The sequence below is a fragment of the Bacillus rossius genome, chromosome 15, assembly GCF_032445375.1.
Source record: "Bacillus rossius redtenbacheri isolate Brsri chromosome 15, Brsri_v3, whole genome shotgun sequence".
In the NCBI taxonomy this organism is placed as follows: Eukaryota; Metazoa; Arthropoda; class Insecta; order Phasmatodea; family Bacillidae; genus Bacillus; species Bacillus rossius.
Window position 1 is genome coordinate 4,617,088 of NC_086342.1, and position 25,693 is coordinate 4,642,780.

Sequence of the window (25,693 nt, forward strand, 5' to 3'; positions counted from 1 at the left end):
TATTGGGTTAAAAAATTAATTAAAATTAGTACTCATATAATATTCCTGTTTTTATTGAGATGATTATTGTTTTGTAATAACAAGAAAAGAAGTTTTTGATAAACAGGCGAGTGAATAATATTTTGCCTAAATGTAACTTTAAATTTTTTTAATGAGAAATAAGGGTGGGATGGGATTTTATCAATGTTTCTTTTTATTCCTATTAAGTTAAAAAATTAATTAAAATTAATACTAAAAGTAAAAATAAGACTGTAGGTCTCTGGTTGCGGCTGGGTGGGTGACGACGGTCGACAGCGGAGGGACGTGTCGCGGTGTTGCAGCACGATGTGGATCATGATGCGGCGGGAGAAGCGGGACCGCCGGCACTTCAAGCGCATGCGCTTCCCGCCCTTCGACGACGAGGAGCCGCCCCTGGACTACGCGGACAACGTGCTGGACGTGGAGCCCCTGGAGGCCATCCAGATCGAGCTGGACCCCGACGAGGACGCCGCGGTGGCCAAGTGGCTGTACGACCACAAGCCCCTCGTCGGCACCAAGTGAGCGCCTGCGCTTGTTTCTTCCGTCTTGTCGATACTCGCCCCGAAGCAATTCAAAGGGAAGCGCAGGAGACTACAAATTGAGATGGCTGGAATGCAAGCTTAGTGACTGAAATGATGCTAGCTTGCTCCGGAGCACATATTCTGGACACCCTGCCATGGAAGCAACACATTCTCTTCCCTCCCTTATAATCCCCTCCCCCGCACTCCACACCCCCTTACCTTACCCTACCCTCCACACCTATCCATTATTTTCCCATCCACACCCCCTCCCCCTCATTTCCCCCCCAGACCCCAACCAACCAATTATTTTCCCCTCCCCCTCATTTCCCCTCCAGACCCCAACCAACCAATTATTTTCCCCTCCCCAACTCACCTCTGATTTTCCTTTCCCATCCCTTATTTCCTCTCCACATTTATTCTCATTCCCCTTATTTCCCTTTATTTCCCCTTATTTCCTCTCCTCATCCCTTATTTTCCCTCCCCACACTGTATTTCCCCTCTCACCCCTTATGTCCCCTCCCCACCCTTATTTCCCCTCCACACCCTTTATTTTCCCTTCCCTTATCCCCTTCACCACTATCTACCCCTCCACTTACCCACCTTTTTATCTTCTCTTATCAACCCATCCCCACCCACTCTTCACCTCCCACTCTTCTTCATATATAATTAATATAGTGTATGGATTGTGATAAAATCCAGCTTTATTCCATTGTGCTGCCACAACAGTTAAACTAGAGTATACATCATGTATGCAATATTTCTTGCACACATATCAACTCCAAGTGTATGCTTTGGAGATCCCACTTTTACAGTGGATTTGAAAATGATCTACTGTTTCAGAAGTTTTCTGTATCTCGTGATGTATTTTTCATGTGTGCTTTTTTACTGAAGTGGTGTTGCCACAAGACGAGATAGGGTTGGTCCAAATTCGACAAGGGCCAGATGAATATTGACATAATGACTGAGCATGTTTGATAAACGGAAGGTGAAGAGGCATACCCTGACAAGGAAATTACCAAATCGAGATCATTTGTGACACACCTATTTCTCGGATTTAATCTTTTTTCTCTTTTGTGAAATGCACTTGGTTGGACTTTTTTTGCCATTGTGGTTTCATCGTATTATGTGTAAAGTAAAACTTAACTTTTTTCCTGATCATTAAGAAGTTTTAAAATTTAATGAAGGAATACTACTAAAAATGTGAGGGGCTCACATGGTCATATACAGAGCACGGTTTACTGCTAACAGATACGTGAATGGGTCAACCTACCGCCGCTGGAACCTCACCCTCCCACAGTTGGCAACACTGTACCGGCTGGCCAACCAGCTGCTGACGGACTTGGTCGACACAAACTACTTCTACTTGTTCGACCTGAAGTCCTTCTTCACTGCCAAGGCGCTTAACATGGCCATCCCCGGGGGCCCCAAGTTCGAACCTCTTATCAAGGATTCCAACCCCGCGTAAGTTACTGATATTACAATTAAATACTTGGTGTCATATTTCTGTACAGCCTTCATTTTTGTGTTTCTTGAATTTTTCGTCATATTCTGTAGTAAAAAAATTTAAAAAACATTAAATTTTTTGACCTAAAAATTTTAGTGTTTTCATCTAGTAAGTAGGGTTGAGTAATTATTATTTTTTTTTTTTTCATTTAAATTTACTTCTGCATTCCCGTCCTTGTAAAATAATTGAAATTCATTTTTGATCACGGTCTCTCCTCATACTTCATCTTGCTCATTTAGTGTATTTCCCATCCCTTAATATTTGTTTTCTTTTGAAATTATGTTCATTGATTTTCCTTTCTTCCTTCGTAGGGATGAAGATTGGAATGAGTTCAATGACATCAACAAGATCATCATCAGACAACCGATCCGAACAGAATACAGGATTGCGTTTCCTTACTTATACAACAACATGCCGCACTACGTGCATCTATCGTGGTAAGTGCCATGTTTGCATTTTAGATTGAATGGCAAAGGTAAGTAGTTAAGTTGGTGGTTGTTGAATAATTAATCCCTGCATGATTCGGGCAGCACGGGGTGTATTTGTGAAGATGTGTGGGCGAAGGATCGGTGTGTGAGTACCACGTTTCCTGCTGTAAGTGCTCTCTTGAGACAATGAGTGCTTCGTAGCATCGTGGAAAATTACGTGTGATTGTATATTAGTTGTTCTGATTCTGTACAGAATGGCTGCTGAGATCACACACAGTTTTGTTCTTCGTGCTAGTTTTGTGAGACATATTGCCTCTACATACTTGTTTTTCGACATGGCTAGGGGCAAGATTGGTAAAACATTTGGAGAAACACTGAAAAGCATATCAATATACCATATAACAATAAAATGAAAATGCACCAACCAAAATCAAAACATTACTAAATTAAATTTATTTTAACAAAAAAAAAACATATCTATCATTAAGTTTGCAGTGTTTGTACTAAAATTTATGATTAAAATGGATAGGGATAAAATAATGTATTTTTAATTGTTTTTCCATTACAACATTTTTAACACATTGCTGATAAATCTTTATTATATTCAGAGGAATTTTATTGTAAAATTGCATTAGGAATCAACAATATTGTGGTGAATAAGTATGTATGAAGAAAAATTTAAGTTTCATATTTGTTGAATAATGCTAATGCCCTGTCCATGAATTTACATAATTTATGATTTAAAAAAAGAATACCAAAATATTTGTTTTAAAAACAAAATTGGCCGAAAAATAGTCATAAAATTTTGTCTCTGGCGGCAAGTTATCACACATGATTTCAAGATGCTCAATTGTGGTTTGTATTGTATGTGCTTGGAGGGTTGTTTGAATGGTAAGTTGGCCCACAAATCAATATTTGTCGATTGAGGTATTTTTCTGTGCAGGTACCACACACCCAACGTGGTGTACATTAAGACAGAAGACCCGGATCTACCTGCGTTCTACTTCGATCCCCTCATCAACCCCATATCTCACAGGCACAGCCTCAAGGTGAGCTGCTCTTTAGGCACACTAATTTCATGGTACAAAGTGTCATAATACCCTATAACCACTTTCCTTTAGTGGCATACAACACGAAAATCTATATGTCGAAAATTCAGATATTTCTGTTTGAAAATAGTTGAGTAAATAGTGAAGCACTATTGAAAATTATTGAAACTGCTCCAATGAAAAATTTGGTTTTTGTGTTTTATGCCTCAAAAATACAGGTATATCAAAGGTACGTATGTTGGCACCTTTTGTCTTGATAACAATTCTTTCCATCCCTTTTCATTCTTATTTGTTTTCAGATATGCGTACGTAGTCCTACAATGCCACGACATATTGTGGGCTTGGTTTAAGCAAAGTCAAGCATTCAGTGTTACCTATCAGTGGTTTAGACTTAAAAATATGTTTACATGGCTAGATCAGTACACTGGTAAAATATTCAAACATTGACAAATGATAAATTTATACTTCCTGTTTATAATGCTTTTTTTTTTTGTACCTTCATTGGCTTTATGTGATTTATCAAACACAAAAAATCTTTCATTTGATAAAATTTGTTTGCAAAAATTAATTTTTTGTGGCGTACTGGTTGGCGGACAAGCTGAATCGTGTGTAGGACGGACGTAGAAGAATGTCGGGTGCTGGTAAGACGGTTGAGACCCCGGTCCTGTTTTGCAGGCGACGGAGCCGCTGCCGGAAGATGACGAGGAGTTTGAGCTGGCGGAGGACGTGTCTCCGTTCCTGCAGGAGATCCCGCTGTACACGGACAACACGGCGCACGGCATCGCGCTGCTGTGGGCGCCCCGCCCGTTCAACATCCGGTCCGGTGAGTGCGCCCTTCTGTAGTGTCATCCCTATAAGATGTTCAACTTCAATACGGTAGACCCTAGATTATCCGCGACCTGATCAACCGGGCATTGGTGTAGCCAGGTTCTGAATTAAAAAATTACATATGTACGTATTTCCATAGTTGTTTGTCGATTCAAGGCAAGTTATTCGTTAAATTGCACCTACCCACACATATCAAATTCAAATTTTTCATTGAAACTGTGTCTTTTAGGTCATTGCAAATAATATCATCCATATGTATTTTTAAAAATTAAATATTAGTGTCAGTAATGCTTATATACATTTTATTTCTTTTTTATATTACTTATGAAATATTGCTGTATTGTATAACCTAAGTACTTTTGAATCTGATTATCCAACTATTTTCACGTATCCTTGCTGAACTTCCCTCCCGTTAACCCGGTTAATCGACATTAATTTCTTTTATAAATTAAATTATTCAAATTTATATTTAATTAGATTGTAAAATTACTAAAACTTTCCTCCAAGATATTTTTTTTTTTTTTTTTTTTTACTTGTTTAGTTAAATTGTGACAACCAGAAAAAAAAAATTTTTGTTAGTAATTTAGTGTACAGAAATTTTGTGTTCTGTGTTGTCTAAATTTTAACGTTTGAATTTTGTTTTATTGTCTTTGTTATGTGTGTTTTGTTTTTATATTGTATTGTTTTGTGTTTTTTCATTTATGTTTATTATTGCGAGTGTATTTGTGTCTAATTGTGTGCCTACCATTAAAGGCTTTGTCCTGTTAGTTGGCATGCTACAATTATAAATAAATAAATAATAAATAAAATCAAAAGTCGCTAGCTGATGCTGGCTTGTCGGGAGGTGTGGACGAACGAAGAGCTACAGATGGGCGAGACGTGTGAGTGTGTGCGGCGCAGGGAGGTGCAGGCGCGCCATTGACGTGCCCCTGGTCAAGTCCTGGTACCGGGAGCACTGCCCCCCGGGCCAGCCCGTCAAGGTCCGGGTCAGCTACCAGAAGCTGCTCAAGTACTACGTGCTCAACGCCCTCAAGCACCGCCCGCCCAAGCCGCAGAAGAAGAGGTGAGCCGGGGCTGCAATCACCGGCGACGTCTCATTCTGGTGTCGATCCGTGCCCAGGGACAGCCTGTGTTTCGCAAATACACTTCGCGTCGAGGTACTTCGCGAAATACTGTAGCTTTTCCTCCTGCGGTTATTGGCCGAGGTCGGTGAGAGGTGTCGTCCCGCTCTTGACGGGGCCAATGAGAATGTGGTCGCAGTACTTGCTGCACCCTCGCAATTTGCCGTGACTCTTTAGAAAAAGCTACAGTGTTTTGTGAAATACCTTGACATGAAATGAAATCGCGAAATACAGGTGTCCCTATCCATGCCGTAACGTCAATTTCTTTCACTGCTGAAAGTAGTGCGTAGTTTATTATTTCCCACAGTAATTCAGCAGCGTATGGTGTCATGTGAGGGTCAGACTTGCAAGTTGCATTAAGGTGGGAATTTTAAACATGAAGATTTTTTTTTTACTTTATCAGTTAAAAAAATTAATATAAAAAAAATTACCATCCCTTTCTTAATTTTCAATTACTTAGAAGGTTAAATAATAAAATCTTATGTTCCAAATTTTATGTTGGTCTAGTAGTTTAGTGTCAATCAATTTATCGTGTCCTTTGACATTGTTTGTGAAAATGTTTTTTTTTCTTTCTTTTTTTTTTCTCCCCTTATTTTATTTAAGTTTTTTTTATCTTTGTTTTCACGTTCTTGTATTGTGCCAACCATATAAGGCAACCACCCGTAGCTAGGTATGTAACAAATCGTAAATAAATAATTAAAATATATAAATAACTGTCATCAAGAAAAAGGAAAAAACTATTTTGGTTGCCATTTCGTATAATTTTGTGGGGCTGTGAAAATAGATTCTTGTGTGAAATAATATTGAGATTTTAAATTAAAATGGATCTTTAGTATTATAGCATTTTAATCACAAAATTTTATTGGGTAAGATAATTTCTTAATTAAATCCTACAAAAAAAAGAAGTCTTTTATAAATATACTAGCTGCAGTACCCGGCGTGGCCCGGGCTAAACACATGGAGCTTTATTGTCTGCGAGTTAAAGCAAACTGGATAGCGCTACACGACAAGTGTGTTGGACATAGAGAAATGACACGCAATTACTGTTTGTATGTATGATCTATGATTTTTTGTTTACCCATGGCGATTGGTTATTTATTATTAATTATAAATTATGAACACCATTAATCGAAATAAAAACCATCCTATCTCTCAACCTGGAAAAAATTACACATAGATGCTAATTTTCATCTAAATCGGTTGACTTGGTAAAGAGTTCACTGGAAGCAAACATCAAGACACTGGATTTATATATATATAAAGATTTACTACCAATCCTTCTCTAACTTCCCCTCTATGTTTTCAACCTGGTGGGTTGCGGGCAGTTGTGTGGCGTGGTTCGGTGCGGTGCAAGCAGCAGAACGGGGGGGGCTGTTGCAGGTACCTGTTCCGCTCCTTCAAGGCCACCAAGTTCTTCCAGACGACGACCCTGGACTGGGTGGAGGCGGGCCTGCAGGTGTGCCGCCAGGGCTACAACATGCTCAACCTGCTCATCCACCGCAAGAACCTCAACTACCTCCACCTCGACTACAACTTCAACCTGAAGCCCGTCAAGACGCTCACCACCAAGGAGCGCAAGAAGTCCCGCTTCGGCAACGGTCAGTTCCGCCTCGCCCCTTGTGAGACTCGTGCTGTCTAGTAGAACAAGTGTTTTGAGTATAACAGTTGAGTTTGGAGTTAAGCAGGGAAGTACAAGTGAGATGAGTATATATTTTGATACCAACAGGACATACTTGTCTAATATTGTGGGTATATAATTGGTTTTTTAAAAAAAATTTATATTTTGTCTTTGATTGTGCTTAATCCTTAATACATAAATCTGAAATAGAGGGATGAATGGCTTACCTCTTGAGGTTGCAAAGGATATCCGATGTTTTTCTCTCACGCAGTTGGTATTTTTTTTTTAAGCATCACATTGGGCTAGAAATTTTTTTTCCTCTTGCCAACTTAGCTTTTGGATAAACTCCTTCAGTTAAGCATACATTTTCGAATAGGTGATTCTAAACATCGGTTTAGTTCGAGATAGTATGTCCGTAAGATTTCAGTTCTCCAATGGACTTCCTGAAGTGTGTAAGGTGTTCGCATCCTGGACAGTCTCAGGAAAAATTGAGGGAATTTGAAATTGCTTCAGGGGAAGCATTGAAATGATGAAATCCCTCGGTGATGGTAATTTGAGGGGGGGAAATATCATGCTCCGGTATGTCAACCCAGATTTGAACAACCTATTTTTCCAGATGATGTTTTAGCACATGGTCAAACACGCTGTGAAATGGTGGATGCAATATTGTGTTTGAACTTGTACAGCTGTAGGGGTGGTGGAGGCCATATTGTCTTCATTACTTTTCACGAAGCTGCAAAATAGGTTAAATTATTTTAAATAATTTGTGGAAGGTCATAGAAAATTCAGGGACACTTTTGAATAGTTTTCTACGGACTCACTGGTGCGGCATGTTTGACTGCTCACGCGCGTGTGTGTGTGTGTGGTCGTTATTGGAAGAGTTGATTTCTTTCTTTCAGAAAGTTGCAAAATAGGTCGATTATTTTAAATAATTTGTCTGTGGAAGGTCAATGAAGATTCAGGGGAATGTTTGTATAGTTTTCTACGGACGCTCTGGTGGTGCATGTTTGACTGCTCACGTGTGTGTGCTCGTCGTTGGAAGAGTCGTTCCCCTGTGCGCGCAGCGTTCCACCTGTGCCGCGAGATCCTGCGGCTGACCAAGCTGATCGTGGACTCGCACGTGCAGTACCGCCTCAACAACGTGGACGCCTTCCAGCTGGCAGACGGCATCCAGTACATCTTCGCGCACGTGGGCCAGCTCACCGGCATGTACCGCTACAAGTACAAGCTCATGAGGCAGATCCGCATGTGCAAGGACCTCAAGCACCTCGTCTACTACCGCTTCAACACGGTTGGTTTTCCCTTCCTCCCTCCTTGTTCTGCTCTCGACGGATTTCATGATAAAATGATAAAATTGAGAAGTTCATATATTTAGAATAAAATATAAAACAATATGCTTCAAGTCATATCTTTAAAGTGTAGTTTTTTAAATAAATAAATCAAATGACTGGGGACAAGATTGATTGGTGCATTGCGATAAAACTGAAATAGCACCGAAAAGCATGGCAATACATTGAAATTCTTCTAATACATATTAAATATAATGGAAGTTCTTTATTTGGCATGATGTTTATACCACAATTTAATAAAAAAAAAAGATTGGGAAAAGTTTACTTTTTTTTTTAATCTTGCAACTGTTAGTTACTAAATTTTACATTACAACATAAATATTTTTCAAGTACAGAATTTCTTAGATTTATTTAATGTTACGAAAAGTTAGTCATGCTTGTTACAAATCAACATATTGAAAAAATGCGTGATGTAGCAGTCAAATGACACTGTTTTGAAGAAATTAGTATCATGGAACATTTAAGTACCATTTTTGTTCAGTAATACGCTATCTTTACTAATAAACAGTTTTCATAAAAAAAATATAAATTAAAAATTAAAAATCTCCTGTCTCTAATCATAGATTTAAAGTTTATTGTTTTGATTAAAATACAAAACCTAGCATAAACAATCCATATTTATCATGCATGTCTGACAGCTGAATCAAAACCAATTTTTCTTTTGATATCAGTTGTCAAATAAAAGGTGCGATGAAAAGCAAAAAATTAATGATAATTATTTTTATTTTCTGTGATAGTCATTCCACGATCTCGAGGTTTTGAAAACGTTTAATAGTCGTGCGAGCGTTGCGAGCCGGGGTGACGGAGAGGGGGTGGGTTTGCCGCGCAGGGCCCCGTGGGCAAGGGCCCCGGCTGCGGGTTCTGGGCCCCGGGCTGGCGCGTGTGGCTGTTCTTCATGCGCGGCATCACGCCCCTGCTGGAGCGCTGGCTGGGCAACCTGCTGTCGCGACAGTTCGAGGGCCGCCACTCCAAGGGCGTGGCCAAGACCGTCACCAAGCAGCGGGTCGAGTCCCACTTCGACCTGGAGCTGCGCGCCTCCGTGAGTTACCAGTCGAGTTCAACGACTCTCTCCTCGATCCAAGTGCACGTCGACACTTCGACCCTGCCGTAGCCTGGAAGCTAAATGTCGATTTTCATTCATACGAGTGTAATCATCCAATTAAAATGAATAATCCTTAAAACTTCGCCTGTTTGCCTTTATCTATCCAAACATTATGCCGGAACGGAAAATAAACGTACGTTACTATTGCGCTTTTAATCTAGGAAGTTTTTCTTTATCTTTCTGTAACACACATACACATATAATATTAATAACTCTTAGTTCTGTTTAAAAAAAAATCTATTATAATTATCATATCACTCACAAAACTTGTTAATCCTGTTACTAGGGACAAGGTTACATAGTGAATTGGGATAAAACCGAAATAACACCAGTACACCATATAATACTGAAATGCAAGTTAATACACCATTTATTACTAGGGACGGTAACAATACACTTAAACCAAAACTATTACCACCGGCAGCGCAGTAGTGCGACCTCGCTTGAATCCACCCGAATGAGTCGAAAATTCGAGCGGTTTGATTGTTTTTTGGATTACAGGATGTGTGGAGCTATGGAATGCCGGATTAAAGACTTCACTGTCGCTATTGTGTTGTCACGTTGAGAAATGTAATGAAGAAAGGACTTGAGCGCAGTGATGTGTCGAGGGTTGTACCTGTGATGCCGAGCTGGTGACGTGCGTCAGGGTTGTACCTGGGACTCCCAGCTGGTGACGTGTGTGCGTGTGTGGGCAGGTGATGCACGACATCGTGGACATGATGCCGGAGGGCATCAAGCAGAACAAGGCCAGGACCATCCTGCAGCATCTGTCCGAGGCGTGGCGCTGCTGGAAGGCCAACATCCCGTGGAAGGTCAGCAAACCCCACGCTCTCCCTTTTCGGTTTTTGTACATATGGCGTGTCTTTAATGCATGATCTCACTTGCCACGTCGGTTATTTTATCTTCTTGTCGTTACTTTTATTTCCGGGTTTTTTTTCTTGTGAATTTATAACTATAGTTCTCTTGTATTTTATGATTTGTCTCTTATTTTGTTAACAGATACCTACTAAATATTATAGGGATGTGCGGATCCTTGATTTTCAGTTCGGTACGAATCCCTGGCAATATTCGAGAAATGAATCCGATTCCGAATACTAAGCACAGAATAATTAAAAAATAACGGATTAATTTTAAAATAATGTGCGTTTTCTTTTTTCTAATTCTTAACACTACTGGCAATTATTTACCACACTGAGATTGAAATGTTTACAATTATGTAAACTTTAATTAATAATAAACACTTTAAAATATAAAAACCAATACATATTCGATTCTCCAACTCAATCGTAATAAACAGCACGCCACAGGGAAATCTCAGTTTTATAAACGTTTCAGCAAACGAAACACTTTTTTCTCCAATAAATAGCCAAGACTTTTTTTTCTTGTAGGTATGTAATTGTTTTTTAGTTTATACTTTGCTATACGACGAAATTCGTTATCATAGTTTAAGCTCCCGAAATGTCGAAATTTTTTTAATGTTACTGTGTTAATTATTTAATTTACGTATCTTTCTTTGATACATCATATTATAAATACTTACGTAATAGTAGCCTAATTTTTTTTTTCACTGCTAGTATATTTGAGCCGAATTAAATTAATTTATAACTTTTGTGAATATTCGTAATACGGTTCAAATCCATGTACGTACAACGATTCTGGGTTCGGGTAATTGTGGATTCGAACCGTACCCGAAAATATCGGGTACTCGCACATCCCTAAAATATTATCTCATAGTGGTACAATATCACGCTAGTGTTAATAATTATGTTCACTTGCTTGACCTTTTGCAGCTAAAAAATAACTTTAAGAAAATATCTGGTGAGAGAATTTTGGCCAAACAACAATATGAACTTTAATGAAATGCTAAAGGTAAATCAACGAACACGAGGAAAATAAAATTATTTTCTAAATTTCTGCAATGCCTCAAGCTCGGCTCGATTTTTAAGAACTTTACTCGACTTAACTACCATTCTCAAATTGAGATGTCTTCTAGTCCAACACCAGCGGGTGGTTTGCGGTCTGTCCTAGGTGCCGGGGCTGCCCACGCCCATAGAGAACATGATCCTGCGCTACGTGAAGATGAAGGCGGACTGGTGGACCAACACCGCCCACTACAACCGCGAGCGTATCCGGCGGGGGGCAACCGTGGACAAGACAGTGTGCAAGAAGAACCTGGGCCGCCTCACCCGCCTCTACCTGAAGGCCGAGCAGGAGCGGCAGCACAACTACCTCAAGGTAGCGTGAGGTTCCAGGGCCATGCGTGTTGTAGAAGTGTGTTGTTCGCCCGGTTACACGTCGACCGTTCCGAAAACATCCGTAATCGTAATGACGCTGGTGCGTTTATCTTTGTGTTGCTCGCCAAGCGCTACATGGTCAAAATGTTTGGAACGAAGATAAATGAAATTCCCAGTAAGATTCTTCGTTCGTCTTGGCTAGCTTCACAGATACCTATCCCCTTCTTCTACTTCCCATTCCATCTCGCTTACATCTCCGGCCAGCACTGTAGCTGAAGCCTTTCACCAGTCTTAAGCTGGTGTTATTAATTTTTAAATTTGTATTAGTCTATTCAGAATATTTTTCTTTTATGTTTAATCATATTTTAAATTTGTTTCCTAGACTTCCTACGTGACAAAATAATCTTCTTTATCGTAATTTTCTCCTCGACCTGGTTTATACTTCCTCTCAATTTACGCCACTATTCCTGTTGTCCTCTGTAATGGACGTAAAGCACAGTATTTAATATTTCGACGTCATGTACTACCGGGAGCACGGCTTGCGATGATGAGTAGCGCAGGGGTCCTGAAGTCAGCTGTCCCTGTGGGCTGACAGCCGGCACGGGGAGTGTTGTTTGAGTCTGTGACTCGCTTCGCTGCTGTGTCCGGCTGGAGAATGCGCTGAACTGAGCAGGCTTGTGTTACGTGTGAATACCCGAGACAGCCTGTGAGAGAGATAGGTGCTGCTGTCGAACTCATTTAGAAGTGGAAATACTAGAGGTGGGACGATACCACACTTTCGATACTCGATTCTGTATTGTATTTTCATTTTAATACTTTTGATACTTCGATACTTTCGATACTCCAGGGAAAAATATTTTCCCATTAAGTAACAATTATTACAAATAACATAAATTAATTTTAAACTATATAAATTCCCTCTTTATTACAAAAATACAAACTGCAAACAACTTTAAATACTTGAGTATAAAAAATAGAAGCGAAATACAAACTATCTTCAAGAGAGTTAGCCCTTTATTTTCCAATACACGTTTTTTTTACCGCAAACAAATGTAAATAAAAAGAAAATCAGAATTTTTTTCTTGTTTGTTTCATTTTACAAACAACTTAATGCAACAGAACAATTTTAAATAAAATTTTAACGTGAGAAATGTAAAATACAAAACAATCCGATCGTAAGAAAACAATAACAAACGGGTATATTCACTTCAAAGATTAATGAATGCACGGAGTATGAGTTCCGTGCCTTGGTAAAGCGCGTGCACCATTTTCATAATCATTGCTAGTTTGCGCCACTAGTCTCGCTTGGTGCTGGCCATAGATGCTACTATCGAAGTGCACAGTATTCCTGATACTATCCATATCTATGGTGCAATAAAGTTATTTTTCTATGTTTGCAAAGGTAAACAATGAACTTTTTCAAAATAAAAGCATTAAAACGTAGTTTATCAGGAGGAATATAAAAAAATTGTGAATTTTAGGACTTTTCTGCTTCGTAAAAACGTATGAAACGGGAAATTAATTATTTTATAAGTGTATGTTCCGGGAAAGTAAACCATTGTAAATATAGTACTTTCGGCGGGACCAAAATTAATCGGCGTATGACACGGGAAAATGTATGAAACGGGAACGTATCATCGAGGTACTACTGTAGTTGTATTTTGTACGATGGCGACTCAAAACTTAATTCAATACAAATGAACAAGCATTCCGGTATCGAAAAAATGTATCGATTTTACAGTTTCGATACTCGATACTTAGCGATACCGTCAAGTATCGAAGGTATCGAGGTATCGAAGTATCGAAAATCCCATCACTAGAAAATACAGTTAAGTCCTGTTGGTTAACCAACCATTAAATAAATGCAGTTATGTAACCAGACTTGGTTATAAAAAAATAATTAAAGCTTAACAGTTGCTTTGAAAAGTAATCAATATGGAAGTTAGTACAGTCAAACCTCTCTGAAACGACCCCTCACGGTTCCCAGGAATAGGGTCTTAATAGAGGGGGGGTCGTAATAGATGTTTTCCGAAATTTTCAGTTGATTTCACCCCCTCCCCCCCCCCCTGCCCTTTTCCAAACCGCTACTCGCTAAGAAACCAGCCGTACAATGGCAGGATGCTGTCACTCACAATGCTAGACGGCTTTGCTTTAAACCCACTTCAACCTTCATGACAAGTCCGTCGCCCTACAGGCCACCTCTGAAGAAAATATGTCAAAAGAGAGTTTATTTTTACTTGTTAGTTTACATGTACGTTTTCTGCTTGCCGTAGTTAAATACACTAGAACCCCGATGTCACGAACCCCGGATTTAACGAAGCAGTGATTTTAGGAATACATTCTCGGGAACCGTCAAAAAATTGGACATTTTGACCAAAATGTGAAATTCAGAAAAAAATTAAAAACAAAACAAAATGAAAGATCATTAAAATCTGTTAATTTTAACACACAGCGTATTTTTGTGTCGGCTTTAATAATTCCAAAATGTTCATGTAAGAATAACAAAAAAATAATGGGACATTTCCTTTAAAAATATGTCAGCGGTAGGTTCTGCTACGCGAGTGGGCGCACACTCAGCTCGCCCGGCTGGCTGGTGGCAGCGGCTTCATGACGCATAAGCTCACCCCTCCCTCCCCTCGGTATCACTCTTCAAGGCTAGCTCATCCCTCCCAGACACAAACCATCTAGTGTCCTCCCTTATAACACCCCAACTTAGCTCCCCTTTGAAAAACCTTCAGTGAGAAAATGCTCATTTCACCCTCCCTTCTCCCGTAAAATTGGGCTATTATGAATGGGGTACTAAAGCGGTGAGGGAGGGGTAAGATCGTTGTAAATATTTTCGGACCCCTCCCTCCCCACCTAACACGCCCAAAAAAAAGTATGTCAAAATATGTCACTTTTCACACTAAGTTCGAGTTCAGTCATCTCTGGCAAGTAATTTACAGCCTTTCAAACTTAAATATAAATGTATTTTAATAGCAAGGGTCCTATGAAAAGGAATATACAGAATAAAATCAAGCTGCTGTCACCAAAGGAAGCATAAAACGGCACAATGCGTGTTCGCTTCATTATTGCTCGCGCGAGAGGCGAGATGTGGAATGTTAGAAAGATAAATGCGGGGGAGACAGAAGGCAGCCAGTGTGTTTCCTGCGTGGGGAATAAGTGGCGTAGCCTTTTTTATGCCGGGTGAAGCGACCTTTTTCTGTCAACCCATGGGAAAAGATGATTGCTTGAGCTGTCAAAATAAACATCGCGGCGGCAGTTAAAACAAGTCGAGGCGGGCGTGCATCCAGTTGGTCGCTGTGTATATCTACTCGAAAAAAATAACATCCCAATTCATAACAAGATTCCTTATAACCTACACGTATTGCCGGATGTTTTCAGCCTGATCCATGCAAGTTCTTTAGCCACGTTTTGAATGAAAACAACTGGCGGGCCAGTGTTGTGCCCTGTTTTACGGACACATAAAGCTTTTATCAATTTGCTGACAGTTTTAATATATTTTTACTAGCCTCGTTAAAATGAAGCAGATAACGTGATTGTTAACAAGTACAAGCAGCATCCGAGATTGGCCGCAGCGCACGGTACGGAGAGAGGGTGAGCAAGGGCGAGCGAGCGGCCGACTACCATGTTCACACGCTGCGGCCGGAGGGCTTTTCCTGCATTGAAGGGACGTGGAATGGGGGTTTTCAAGCTCTGACAGCGGCCGACAGGAAGTGGTATCTATTTTTAGATATGCGCTGCCTACGGCAGTACAGCACTCGGCAAGAGAAACACAGTAACACGCTACTCACCACAAGAAACTTATTTTCTGTCCGATTTTCTTCCGATTTTTGGCAATTTTTTCACGGTTCCTCGAAATCGGGCTGTAATAGAGAGGTGGTCGCAATAAATGGGGTCGCAACAAAAAGGTTTTACTGTAATGTCAAATTGTGCTGCCATGTTGTAAATGTAAATTTGTGTTTGCAAGGCTTTGTGTAAATGTCTTCAGACATAACAAAATTGTTTTCTAGTTGGTTCCAGAATTGTAATTGTTTAGTTGCATCCAAATTTATGAGAAATCAATTTTCAAAATCTTAGTAATTTTTCTGGGAGTTACCTTGCATTTGTAACACTCAAAGATGTTAATATTTTTTTCTGTTGTCCTGATGCAAATATGTCTGGAATCCATGTTGACTTGTATTGGTACTAGGCAATAGGGTGAATTTTTGCATCCATTAGTCTTCACTATTGGACGACCCTGATTCAGAGCATCGGTAATGTGGCAGTGTGTGTTTCACGGGCGCTGGCTTGCGATGATGAGTAGCGCAGGGGTCCTGAAGTCAGCTGTCCCTGTGGGCTGACAGCCGGCGCGGGGAGTGTTGTTTGAGTCTGTGACTCGCTTCGCTGCTGTGTCCGGCTGGAGAATGCGCTAAACTGAGCAAGCAACATTATTCATAAACCCTGCAGCAAGAAGTTTTCCCAGTATTTTTAGTAAAAAAAAAAATCAGCGAAAGTCAAGTAATATTAAATAAAATGTGAAATTGCATAATTTTTTTTAACTATATGAAATAAATATTTTTTTATTCTTCTTAGAAATGGGGTATTTTATTTACAAAATATTAATTTACTGTAATAGGTTATTACTCGGTGGAACTTCATAGCAATGAACAAGACGTTATTGTTAGTCTTGCATTTTTTCGTTTTTTAAGTGTTGAATTTCACTGTTGAATAATTTTTTGGCATGCAGCATGAATGTGCAAAATTTTTTTTGTGCAATATTTTTTTCACTTAATTTTTTTTAAGAAATGATTATGTTATGTGTAAAATAAAACAGCAGGGTGCACTAAAATGGAGAGAAAAAAACATAAGCCGAGGTAAGTTAAAATACAGTAGAACCTCGATGATACGTTCCCGTTTCATACATTTTCCCGTGTCATACGCCGATTAATTTTGGTCCCGCTGAAAGTTCTATATTTACAATGGTTTACTTTCCTGGAACATACACTTATAAAATCTTTAATTTCCCGTTTCATACGTTTTTACGAAGCGGAAAAGTCCTAAAATTCACAAATTTTTTTGTTATATTCCTCCTGATAAACTACGTTTTAATGCTTTTATTTTGAAAAAGTTCATTGTTTACCTTTGCAAACGTAAGAAAATAACTTTATCGCACCATAGATATGGATAGTATCGGGAAGACTGTGCACTTCGCTATTAGCATCTATGGCCAGCACCAAGCGAGACTAGTGGCGCGAATGATATTGAAAATGGTGCACGCGATTTACCAAGGCACGGATCTCATATTTTGTGCATTCATTAATCTTTGAACTGAATATACTTGTTTGTTATTGTTTTCTTACGATCGGATTGTTTTATATTTTACGTTTCTCAAGTTAAAATTTTATTGAAAATTGTTCTGTTGCATAAAGTTGTTTGTAAAATGAAACAAACCAGCAAAAATTTCTGTTTTTCTTTTTACAATAGCCTAATTTTTTTATTTATAATTTAGGCTTGGTGACTTTTCCCCTCTCCAAGAAAGGACTGCTTTACTTGATTATGGACTGTATTTTACATTTCTGGTAGTGTTATTATATGTATATATAATGATAAATTCATATCTTTCATTAATATGATGCAATTATTTACACATTATGTATTTAAGTTTAATCTGACATTGGGCTGGTATGCTAGATTGAAAATTTTTTTTATTATTGCCATTCCCTTTTCATACACTTTCCCGCATCATACACCATTTTTGTGCCCTCCGTTGAAAATTGTATGACAGGGGTTCTACTGTATACACTTGCCTTGAAAATGTTGTGATCTAAAACTTCTATTTTAATAATTGTAAGATAATGTAGTCCATTTATGGTGTTCTAATGAAGCATGCTGGTGTTTAGTAAGGATGGGCGAGACTCGAAAACTTGAGCAGATTTGAGTGAGAGCTAAAGCTCGACTCGACTCAATAGTCATGTTAATTATACTCAACACGACAAGACTCTGCAATCTTTTTCTTATAATGCCATATATATTTGACTTGTGCAACAAGCAAAAAAATCACAAACCATTATTTTGCAAACACTTCACAAAATAATAACATATTTATATATGTGCAGTTTTATTTAAGTATGGCTAATTTTACATAATAACACAGCCTGAAAAACGTACAAATTTGGTTCTCTACTTGAAGCAGTCTGGTCCGCTTGTTTTGAACTTCCCGCGAGCAGCGACGGGTGTTGGCGCTTCCTTCCTCCCTTTCCCCTCCTCTCTAATTAGTACATTGTCTGTCTTGGCCTCACTGCTGGGGTTTGGCGCATGCGCGCTGCATCATGCCGATCATTTATAAGGCTTGGTTAGCCATTTTTCGACCTTATTCTCATAGGTAGTCCGGGTAGAGCTCATCTGAGAGCTAGAACCAAATAGGTATCATGTAGTCAACTTTCTGTAATTTAGTAGTGAGAGCTTCTTCGGGGAGACGGAAATGTAAGTAGGGCGGTGAACCTTACCGTAATGTAGATTGCGTAATGTAGATTTTACGATTTAAAAAACGAAAAGAAATGTCTTTTTGAAGATTTGTGAGACAGCTTATAAACTGTGGAAAAGAAAAGATATTAATGTCTCAAAACAATTTTTTTTACGACTGCATCAGCAATCGGTACTATCGCTCTTCAGCACAAACATGATATAGTTTTCTGGTCTGTGATATTGTTTTTAAGATGATGGCTTGGGGTGACCTGTGAAGATTGCAGAGAGGGTGTGTGTGTGTTCGTGTCCGCAGGACGGGCCGTACATCTCGCCCGAGGAGGCGGTGGCCATCTACACCACGACGGTCCACTGGCTGGAGTCCCGGAGGTTCGCCCCCATCCCCTTCCCCCCGCTGTCGTACAAGCACGACACCAAGCTGCTCATCCTGTCGCTGGAGCGCCTCAAGGAGGCATACAGGTGACGTCACGTGCAAAACTGCAAAGGCGCATGTGCAAAAAAAATTTTTTTTATTAAAACTTACTTCAAATTCTCTCATACCCTCGGTATAACCTGACTTACGGACAAAGGATTTCAAATGAGAGTCTTGGATCAAGCATCCAAGCCACCCTGACGTATGCATCTTAAATTAAAACTGTAAAGTTGACTAGCATCGAATGTTCAACTGTCATCTGAGAGTCTCCCAGGATAACATTTATAAACATGCACTTATCAGTTCTGTATTCTGTGATAATCAGGTAGTTAGGCAGGCAAACTCAGAATTTTTAAGGTTTCGGCTTGATTCACCATTTTGGATTATTGGTTTGTTTTTTTTTTTTGTTTATATATTTTTTTTTTATCTAAAACAATTTCTTGGTGTGTTTCACTATTGGAGCAGTGCTCCTGGGTGTTTTACGTTCTGAAGAGTTAAGGGAAGCTTGAAATAGACAGGGAATTTACCACTTAACTAGTTATAGTAATTTGAGGGGGAAATGTCATGCTCTATTCTGCCATCACCTCAGGCTGTGAAAGTATTTGTTTTCAGATGGTGATTTTTAGTACATAGTCATGTGTGCAAGGTTCTGTTTTAATTTTCATTATGTTGTATACATAATAGTAGGCCAGGTATAGTAATAGTGGAGGGTCTATTTTTGTTATTAATTGAAGTAAAATTGCAAAATATTTAAATTATTTATAAAAAACAATCAAGGTTGGCATATTTTGTTTTATAGGATGTTATTTTACAATATATAGTAAAATTGTATGTATTTATGGGTCCAATTGCTAATTTTTTAAAATTACTATGCAGGAAATCTTCTTAAGATCAATTTTCTTCAGAGAGTTTTATTAGAAAATTCAGGCAAATATACATTTAAAAAATTTTCACTGATTGATTGTATTGTGACCACCCTCCCGTAGTAAACGGACAAAGAAGAGCCGAGGATCAGTTTTATTTCTTACGCTCTAATAATCTGAGAAAAGGAACACTTCACTTGTATCCACGGAACTCTAGTGAAGACAGATGTATGGTGCTGCGACCATATGCAGGGGCGACCTTTACAGTGAAAATGTTATTTTTTTTTTGCCTAAAATTAAGAGTGTTAAATTTTTTTGCCCAAAATTAAGGGTGCTATCCATATGTAGGGGCGATTCTTCTGCGGGTATATACTGTATTTATTTTATATTTAATTATAAACTTATGTTAGTCACAAAGAAATGTACAAAAAAATGTTTTTGACCGGTAATTATACATTTTGGTTGTAGTACCAGGAATTGGTTGTGGGATTGGAGTATCAGTATCGGATGGTGTGTGTTTGTGTGTGTGTGTGAGCACGTGCGTGGTGTGTGTGTGTGTGTGAAAAACAGAGAGTCTGTAAAATAAAGGTTTGGCATTTGATACTAGGAGACGACATTGAGCAACCGGCCACAGAGACACGAGTGGATCGATGGCAGATAGCTTGCAGTGATGAGTTGTGTAGGGGTCCGGAAATCAGCCGCCCGTGGGCTGACGGCTGGCGCTGTCAGTGGGCCTTTTGAGTCAGCGACTCGGGCCAGTGCTGTGTCGGCCGGAAACTACGCTAGCCTGAGCAAGCTTTGGCCGTGGATAAGAGTTGTTTTTAGCAGAGCTGGACAAAATAGTTTTGAATCACTATCGCTGTAGAGGAATTGCCGTAAGTTTACTATCAAATATAGTACAGACAACCATTCGCAGAATTTCTGTGATTTATATATAATATTAGTGTAATAACTTTATATACAGTGAAACCCCTTATTTACACTTTTCAGGGGAACAGAGTCAAAAAGTGTAAATACCAGGAAAGTGTAAATAGAGGGAAACATATTTTTAAAATGTAACATACCTGGTTTAATGCACTCCTTTTACTTCAGTAGTCAGAGACATCAAAAAAAGATACAGTGAACGAAATATCTTAAAAAAACCTTCATTAGGCCTATGTAAACCAAAATAAATTTACAATATATAACTTATAAAATTGTGTGAATACAACACTGAAGCAATGTGTGCCATGATAAAATGTTACCATAAAAAAGTTTTGTAGGCTTATGTGCAAAAACTTTCATGCCTAACTTAGGTCTATTTCTTTGTAAAATAATCAGAAATCTTGGTTTGCTTGCATCTTTGAGTGTTCATGCACATGATCTGCTTCTCTAAAGTATAAAAATTATCAAAAACACCACAGTTTTCACCAGCAGATACTCCAATGTAGTCTCGCAGAGTTTGAAGAGCAGCAAGAGCATCTTTACTCGTGGGTGTTGTCACTTCTTCATCATCATCATCATCATCATCTTCGTCAGTATCCTGTTGAGAAGTACTGACATGGCTTTCTACAATATCTTCTATACATTGCACTTCCGAAGTGATCACCTGACTGTCCACATCCACGTAATCTTGAAATATTTTCTCCTGCAACACCCTCTCATGTCCTTCAAAATCTTCAATGTCACTGTAATCTTCTTCACTGAGAGTGTAAGGCTTTTCTGGGAACACAAATCCAGCTTTTGCAAAGCAGTTTAGAATTGTTGATGTTTTCCCTTCTTTCTAGGCTCTTGCACTAAAATGCAATGCAGTCAGCAGATTTATCTTCATCAAAGAAGGGTCTTTTCCAACATCAAGCATTGTTACTGCCCTTGAAACTAGGTATCTGTGGTACAAAAACTTGAATGCCTGAATGATACCCAAGTCAAGGGGCTGTAGCTCACTCGTGCAGTTTGCTGGGAAGAAGACAATATCAGTGTTGCGAAGCTGGATGGTTGCTTTGTGAGCAGAGCACTGATCTATGAAAAGAAGAACTTTCCTATTTTGCAAAGCCATATTTGAATCAAATGCATGCAACTGGCTCTGAAACAAAGCATTGGTCATCCAGGCTTTGGTGTTTGCTTCGTACTTTGTTGGGAGTGACTTGATATTTTTAAAACATCGAGGTTTCCTCACTTTGCCAATGACATAAAGGGGGAATTTTTCACTTCCATCTGCATTGGTAAGCAATAACACAGTAATCCGTTGCTTGCTGAGCTTACCTCCGTGACACGTTTCCCCTTTAAAACTAAAGGTTTTATCTGGTAGAACATTGATAAACAACCCTGTTTCGTCGGCATTGAAAACATTTTTCGGGTCGAACCCAGCAATTTTTTCCTGTAGCATTTCCTTCCAATGTTCCACAGTCTCCACATCCACACTTTTGCTTTCGCCACAAACCACCTTGTAAACAATATTGTGACGCTGCTTAAACCGATCAATCCATCCATTGGAAGCTGAGAAATCTTGAATTCCCAGCCTAGAGGCAATAACACGTGCTTTTTCTCTCAGTATTGTACCATTTATTGGTAAATTTGCGGCACGTGCACCAGAAAACCACTCAAGAAGAATATCTTCCAGCTGTTTGAATTTCGGGTCCTTCACATATTTACGTTTTTTAGCACTTGGCCCACATTGCGCGGCATTTGCAGTGATGGTTTCTCGGCTTTTGATGATGGTGTTAAGAGTACTCACAGGGATTGAAAGTTCTTTCGCAAGGTCCACACGTGATCCAACATATTCGTCGAATTTGGCAATTATTTTGATTTTATCGGCAACGGTAATAGTTTTTCGTTGTTTCACTTTCTCCATTTTCTCACAGATATTAATAACGACAAAGAGTTAAAGATGTGTCAAATACATTTACCGCTAAAGCCAATGATACTACCAGCGCTCGTAGCGGAAAGCTGTGGAAATAGAAGTACTGTGAATAGTGCAAGGTTACTTGCACTGTTCACGACGCGAACGCATTCACATACGCAGCTTTTGATGTATCTTTCTTCTATGGCAGCCATGTTTTGGTGTTTGTAAACACTGAACGAGACATTAATAACGGGAATGAAGCAACTTTTCCGACGTAACAAGCGTGAAAACGACATATACCGCCTTATGGAAAATAAATTGGGCCAAAAACAAAGGAGGTAAATAACGGGAAAACTTAAATACCGTTAACGTAAATACGGGTTTTCACTATATCATTTAATTTCTTTTTACTCGTTAGAGTAAATCAATTTTGGTGTATTCTGAATAATACAACTTTTAAATATGTATGTAGTGATAAATGTATGCTGCATCATTTACTGCATCTAAAATGCAATCTGCTGTATCTTCAGAAAATCTCGTGCAAACCCTATGCAAAACATGTTCTCGTACGCATTTGCATCTTAATTCACTACTAATGCTTTAAAAAAAAATATGAGGCAATTGCTACTCATAAGTAATAATTATAAAGTAACAAGTGTGTGATTCTAGCAGTGTATTGGTGTGTGTGAAAGTTATCTTGGCTGAATGCACAGTTGCATCAACTTTGAAATTTATTGAATTACGGTCTGCCATTTTATTTTGTTGTATTTTTAACTTGGGGGGTCATGGATGGCCAACTGTAACGGCAAAAGTGGTCTCTGACCTTACCTTATGCTGGTAATTTTTTGTGTATTTATGCCATCGGATGTTTCAACATTTTGAGCGTTTCTTTTCCTTGACTGAGTGAACTATCTGCACTGTAGAAGGTATCATGCCAGTGGTGAGCCGTTGCTGAAGGGTGTGGTCTGTGCGTGTTGCAGCGTGAAGTCGCGTCTGAACCAGAGCCAGCGGGAGGAGCTGGGGCTGATCGAGCAGGCGTACGACAACCCCCACGAGGCTCTGTCCCGCATCAAGCGGCACCTGCTCACCCAGAGGGCCTTCAAGGAGGTGCGTGCCACCCTGCCCTGAAGTGCTTTGTTCATTTTCCAGGAAGTCTTCAAGGGCCCTATCTACGGCAGGTATACAGAAGCTCCAGAAGCGACCACACAATTTTTAAAAAAATGCTCAAGACATCCAAGCGATGTCTGTTTACGAAAAGCATTTAAAAATGTGCTAAGACTGGATGAGTAGTTCTTTTTCCGTATTTAGATTTTAAACTGTGTTTTTAGGAGATTGAAAATGGTTAAATTGGGTGTGTTCAGAACATTTTTTTTTTGACATGAAACGCATGGTACAGACTCTTGAAAGCACTCAAGGACCTTGCATTACATCTTTAGCTTCACTTCTCCACCATATAATATCATAGTTACCACTCAAATCTCATTATTGTCCTATGAATGACAAGAAGACTGCACGCCAGTTCGAAGCCTTGCGCTTAGAGGCAATACTGCACTGGAAGCTTCAGAAAACATCACACTTATCATCCTACCTCACCAAAACAAATACACCTTTGACTAGGCGGGTTCCTTAAAAATACTTTATTTAATTTTTGTAATCAAGAAATAATTGTGTTGGAATTTTGTGCTGTTACAACGAAAGGTTAGTAAGGTGGAGGGTTTGTCCGCAGGTGGGGATAGAGTTTATGGACCTGTACAGCCACCTGGTGCCAGTGTACGATGTGGAGCCCCTGGAGAAGATCACGGACGCCTACCTGGACCAGTACCTGTGGTACGAGGCGGACAAGCGCCGGCTGTTCCCCCCATGGGTCAAGCCCTCCGACACGGAGCCCCCGCCCCTGCTCGTCTACAAGTGGTGCCAAGGTGACTGTCCAGCCTAGTGCAATCATGTTCCTTTGTCGGTCCTCTTTGGCCGTCGCCAGTTCCTGCCCAGCTGCCTTACATTACTGCAATCTGACGTCGTGTGTCGTGTAAGAATTTCATATTCATGGTTATAATGGTACAGGTAGTCCACATTCTGTGAAGCCAGAGAAAATCATGGGAAATTTGAATTAGTCAGGTTAGTTGGGAAATTTACTTTAAATCTGGGTAAATTCATGGAAATTCCCAGTGATAGTTGTTTGTGGGGATAATTACATGATTCATTTAACCATTACCCAGACTTAAAACAAATGTTCTTCTACCAAATATTGTAGAGGTGGACGGGAATGGCATTTTTACTTTGGGACGGGATTCTGTCTGGAAGGATGTTTTGATTTTTGAGATCGGGAGCAACAGCATTGAAATTATGTCACTTAACTTGGTACACAGGAAAAAAATGTTTACCTTTAATGCGTCAGCACAGCTCTAATGATAAGATCTTGATTAGTATATATCTTTTTTTTAGTTCCTGTAAATACAAGACATTAATGAGCAAGCTTTTGTTGATATTAGAGTGGAATTAGACTGTTGATTAAAATTTATGAAGTTATTCTATTTAAAAAATACTTATTGTAAAAACCATTTTTTTTGTATGAAATCCACTTGGTTTAAACCAAGGTTTAAAAGTCATTGCATTTTAAATCAGTCAACTCTGCCCGTATGTGTACGTATGTAATTTATTTTGCATCTGTGTGTCGTGTCGCACAGGCATCAACAACCTGCAGGACGTGTGGGACGTGACTGAAGGGGAGTGCAACGTGCTGCTCGAGTCAAAATTCGAGAAGATGTACGAGAAGATCGACCTGACGCTCCTCAACAGGCTGCTGCGACTCATCGTCGACCACAACATCGCCGACTACATGACCGCCAAGAACAACGTCGTCATCAACTACAAGGTGCTTGTGCTACCCTGCGTTGAGTTGGCGCCTCGCTTGCGATCCATGATATCTGTTTCTCCAGGGGCAGTTGAGTTATTATGGTGCGTGCTTGATTCAAAGAATTAACGTTTAATACATACTTGAGACTCTTTTAATTTCCTTTGATTCTAGGAATTATCAGATGTATTTTTAAAAAATATTGACAGTTTAGAATTTAAAGATAAAAGACATTGCTAGTGTTAGTAATTCAGATCACAAAAATTTGGATTATTTCTTGCCAATGGTTTTTAAGTAGGTTGCAGTGGTTGTTCTCTTAATTATTTTTTTTTTTATTAATGTTATTGATCTATCATTAATTTAAGACATGTGATGGTTCTTAAATATGTGCCAGTTTTGAAAAAGTTTTGTCCTTGTAAATGTACAATGTTATGCTGCAAATGCTGCAATTTATTTTGGCTCCCCTCACTATGGATGGCAATGATATATCTAATAATTAAAATAATTTT

At 39.2% G+C, this 25,693-nt stretch overlaps 1 protein-coding gene across 1 annotated transcript in view; it reads left to right on the top strand.

Annotated features, from left to right (window-relative positions):
* Positions 1-25,693, top strand: part of LOC134539595 (pre-mRNA-processing-splicing factor 8) — a 60,714-nt gene that overhangs the window by 8,937 nt on the left and 26,084 nt on the right. Inside the window, exons 5-19 of the mRNA XM_063381760.1 lie at positions 321-536; positions 1,788-2,000; positions 2,355-2,480; positions 3,415-3,520; positions 4,196-4,343; positions 5,249-5,411; positions 6,850-7,067; positions 8,152-8,378; positions 9,266-9,475; positions 10,234-10,350; positions 11,567-11,773; positions 18,533-18,696; positions 23,314-23,440; positions 24,060-24,252; positions 25,018-25,205. Coding sequence (XP_063237830.1) covers positions 321-536; positions 1,788-2,000; positions 2,355-2,480; positions 3,415-3,520; positions 4,196-4,343; positions 5,249-5,411; positions 6,850-7,067; positions 8,152-8,378; positions 9,266-9,475; positions 10,234-10,350; positions 11,567-11,773; positions 18,533-18,696; positions 23,314-23,440; positions 24,060-24,252; positions 25,018-25,205 — 2,623 coding nt within the window. The remainder of the gene's footprint in view (positions 1-320; positions 537-1,787; positions 2,001-2,354; positions 2,481-3,414; positions 3,521-4,195; positions 4,344-5,248; positions 5,412-6,849; positions 7,068-8,151; positions 8,379-9,265; positions 9,476-10,233; positions 10,351-11,566; positions 11,774-18,532; positions 18,697-23,313; positions 23,441-24,059; positions 24,253-25,017; positions 25,206-25,693) is intronic.